Consider the following 4,132-nt stretch of genomic DNA (forward strand, 5'->3'; position numbering starts at 1 on the left):
TTGGCAAATTATTGAGGATGTCTTTACTGAAATTATAGTTAAGAGTAATATATTCTACCCTTATGTGATTTTTAGTTCGAGACAGAGTTCGGACAAAGATGGAAAGGGATATACTGGTAGAAGTAAATCATCCATTTATTGTCAAATTGCACTATGGTATGTAATATTTCTTTTATTTATGTAATTAGAGAATTAAGATTTTCTTTCAGACAGTACCATGACAGGAAATAAATAATTCAGACTTATTTAATATATTCAACTATGTAAAATTAATTTATCTGAAATAAGTATCAATATCCAACTTTTAATAATATTTCCTTCATTTGTCTATGTTGGTTAACTTGACTAAGGTAATAAGAGAATATCTTCTACTTATTTGTCTTATAGTACTGTAAGACTATAAGTACTTTCTGTACTCTATTAGCTACCCCCAGTAATCTTAGGCTATAAACTATTGTGGTAATTTATGTAAAACGTGCAGGTGTTTGTTCATAATGATTATATTAATCTTACTCCCCGGCTCTGTTCAAGAAGACCATGTAGTTATATTAGTCTATTTGAGTTACTTTTTTATACTTAGGGGGAGAGGAGTGCCAGTAAGAAGCAGTAGACACAATGGAAAGAACATGAGCTTTGGAGTCAGACATTTCTGAATTTGAATAGTAGCTCCATTGCTAATTGAATATGTGGATGAGATTATGGAGTATGGCTTCTCTGGGGAATAAATACTATCTGTCTTTAAATCACTCATATAATCTACTACATCACTTTCAATTTTCTAGATTTAAAAGAGTAGTGGCTATTGCTTTTATTCTTAGTGTAATTTTGACAAATAATGCATTAAAATATGTACCCAATTATCTCTATAAAAAAAACCCACAGGAAGTTTTCACCCATTATTCTTTCACTCCATGTTATCCTAATGGATAAAAGTAGTAATATGTAAAGACCTCTTTGAATCTCCATTATATCAGTCTGTAAACACATATTGTATATAAAATACTGTATTAAATTGAGTGGGATATAGAAGTGAAAAAATTTCTGACTTTGTGAAATTTATAACCTATAGGGAATACAGACATGCAAATAAATTAATTTTAGAAATCAAAATGGAATAAGTACCATGAGGGAGATATAATATGAGATCTCAAAAGTAGTAGCAAGTAATTCTGATGGGGAAGAGGGTATGGATGCTATAGGGAAATGCAAAAAGGGAGAAATTCTGGAAAGCTTATTAGAGGAGGTAGCTTCTTTGTTGAGCTTTATAGGATTAGTAGATTTTCAATAGGTGATAGAGAGCAAAGTTTCAGGAACTGTAGTACAACATGCCTCATAAATTAGGAAAAAGGTGGTGGTAGAAGTTTCTCTGTAAAGCCACATGCAAGGTTGATTATATTCTGGGAAAGGGTTTATAACTATTTCAATGCTGGATTAAATACTGGATTTAATTTTGACATACTGTTATCTAATAATCGACCATGTGAATAAATACTTAATTGCTTTATAGGGTTTAGTGATAAAATTCTGAACAAATATGCTAATTAAAAAATATACTAAGCTTTTTAAGCCTTTAAGATTGTTCTATTACTACATTCTAATTTCTACTCAGCCTTTCAGACAGAAGGGAAGCTGTATTTAATATTGGATTTTCTCAGGGGAGGAGACGTCTTCACAAGATTATCCAAAGAGGTGATTATCTATAAATTTTTACTGTATTTTACTGAAACAAAACTAAGAAAAATCATTTTTCTTCTTTTGCTAATTACATTTTTCCTATCGAAATTTTAAATGTTATTATTTTTTCATTGGGTAGTATTTAGTAATGTGGGAGTTACTGGGATTTTCTGTCTGCTTGTCATTTATATCATCTCAGTGTGTGCAACTCATTCTCTTAGGCACAAGAACAGTATGAATAACTGGATGAAGTAGATGGGGCAAGCCTACGGCTTTAGCTACTCAAGCTACCTAAATACTACTGTAGTGTTTAATTTATTCATTTAAAAATAGATTTATAGAGATATAATTGACATACAATAAACTTCACATACTAAAGTATACAATTTGATAAATTCTGACATTTGTATATGCCTGTGAAACCATCATTACAATAAAAATAATTAGCATATCCATCATTCCCAAAAGTTTTCTTGTATCCCTTTGTAATGCCTTCCTCTTGCCCTAACCCCCTGAATCTACTCTCTGTTACTATTTGGTTTGCATTTTCTAGGAGTTTATACAAATGGAATCATACAGTATATATTCTCTTTTTTTTGTCTGGCTTATTTAACTCAACATAATTATTTTGAGGTTCACCCATGTCATTGTATGTATTAATAGTTCATCCAGTTTTACTGCTGGGTAGTATTTCTGATTGTATGGATACATCATGATTGTTTATCCATTTACCTGTTGATGGATGTTTGTATTCTTGCAGTTTTTGAATATTACCAATAAAGCTGCTATAAAGGTTCATGTACAAGTGATTGTATGGACATATGTTTTCATTTCTCATGGGTAAATACCTAGGAGTATAATGACTGGGTCATGGTAGGTGTATGTTTTAACTTTTAAAGATACTACCAAACTGTTTTCCAAAGTGGTTATATAACTTTTACATTCCCACCAGCAGCATATTATACTTTCAGTTACTGTACACCCTTGCTAACACTTGGTGTAGTCAGTCTTTTAAAATTTTGGACATTTGATAAGTGTGCAGTGGTATCTCATTGTAGTTTTGAATTAGATCATGCTAATGACAAATGTTGCTGAGCATCTTCTCATGTGTTTATTTGCCCTCTATCTATCTTCTAGGTAAAATGTCTGTTTAAATCTTTTGCCCATATTTTATTGGATTGTTTGTTTTCTTATTGATTTTTAAGAGTTTTTCATATACTTTGAGTGTGAGTCCTTGATCTTTTGTTATTTTTTTGTTTTGTTTTTTGTTTTTTTTGATCATATGTTATTTGCAAATATTTTCTTCCGGGCTACGGTTTGTCTTTTGATTGTCTTAACAGTGTTGAGAAGGAGAAGTTCTTAATTTTGATGAAGTCTGATTTATATATTTTTTTCCTTTTATTAATTGTGTTTTTAGTGTTCTCTTTAAGGAATATTTGCATAATCTCAGGTAAAGATTTTCTCCTATGTTTTCTAGAGAGTTTGTAGTTTAGGTTTTACATCTAGGTTTATGATCCATTTTGAGTTCATTTTAGTATATGGTTATAGGTATGTTTGAAATTCTTTTATTTGCATATCGATATCCAGTTGTTCTAGCATTATCATTGGAAAAAGACTATCCTTTCTTCACTGAATTACCTTGCATTTTGTTGAAAGCTAATTGATCATTTATATGAACAGCCTATTTTTGGATACTCTGTTCTGTTCATTGATCCATTTGTCTTTATAACAACATCACACTGTTCTGATTACTGTACCTTTATGTTAATAATGTGTCTTGAAATTAGGTAGTGCAAATTCCCTTGAACTTTGCTTGTCTTTTTGAAGTTGTTTTGGCTCTTCTAGGTCCATTGAATTTCCTTATTAATTTTAAAATCAGGTTTTTACTTTCTACAAAAAAGACTGTAGGATTTTGATTGAAATTGCATTGAATCAATTTGCAGATAATTGACGTTTTAACAACATTGAGTCTTTCCATACATGAACATGATATCTTTCTCCATTTACTTGTCTTCTTTCATTTCTCTCAACAATTTTTTGTCTGAAGTGCGTAGATCTTGAACATCTTTTGTCAGATTTATCTCTAAGTTGTTCCTATTTTTAATGCTATTGTAAATAGAATTGATTTCTTAATTTCAGTTTTAAATTGCATGGAAATACAATTAATTGTTCATATATTGAGCTTATATCCTATAATCCAGTTAAATTTACTTATTACTTCTAGCAGCTTTTTTGTAGATTTCAAAGAATTTTATGTTTGTTACCTGTGAATAAGGAGTTTTACTTCTTCTTTTCCATTGTGGATATTATTTATTTTTTAATTTGTCTTTGTTACACTGGCTTAAACCTCCAGTTTGATGTTGAGTATAATTAGTGGGAGCAGGCATTCTTGCTTTGTTTCTGTTCTTAAGGAAAAAAATAATTTCCCTATAAATTATAAAGTTAAGTAAAGGTATTT

The 4,132-nt window shown here is 30.2% G+C and overlaps 1 protein-coding gene across 1 annotated transcript in view; it reads left to right on the plus strand.

Annotated features, from left to right (window-relative positions):
• The window catches only part of RPS6KA6 (ribosomal protein S6 kinase, 90kDa, polypeptide 6), a 142,356-nt gene that overhangs the window by 70,131 nt on the left and 68,093 nt on the right, over nucleotides 1-4,132 (plus strand). Inside the window, 2 exon segments of the mRNA XM_012642678.1 lie at nucleotides 46-156; nucleotides 1,610-1,689. Of these exon segments, the coding sequence (XP_012498132.1) occupies nucleotides 46-156; nucleotides 1,610-1,689 (191 nt within the window).

Source organism: Propithecus coquereli, unplaced genomic scaffold (genome assembly GCF_000956105.1).
Source record: "Propithecus coquereli isolate 6110/MARCELLA unplaced genomic scaffold, Pcoq_1.0 Scaffold182, whole genome shotgun sequence".
NCBI lineage: Eukaryota > Metazoa > Chordata > Mammalia > Primates > Indriidae > Propithecus > Propithecus coquereli.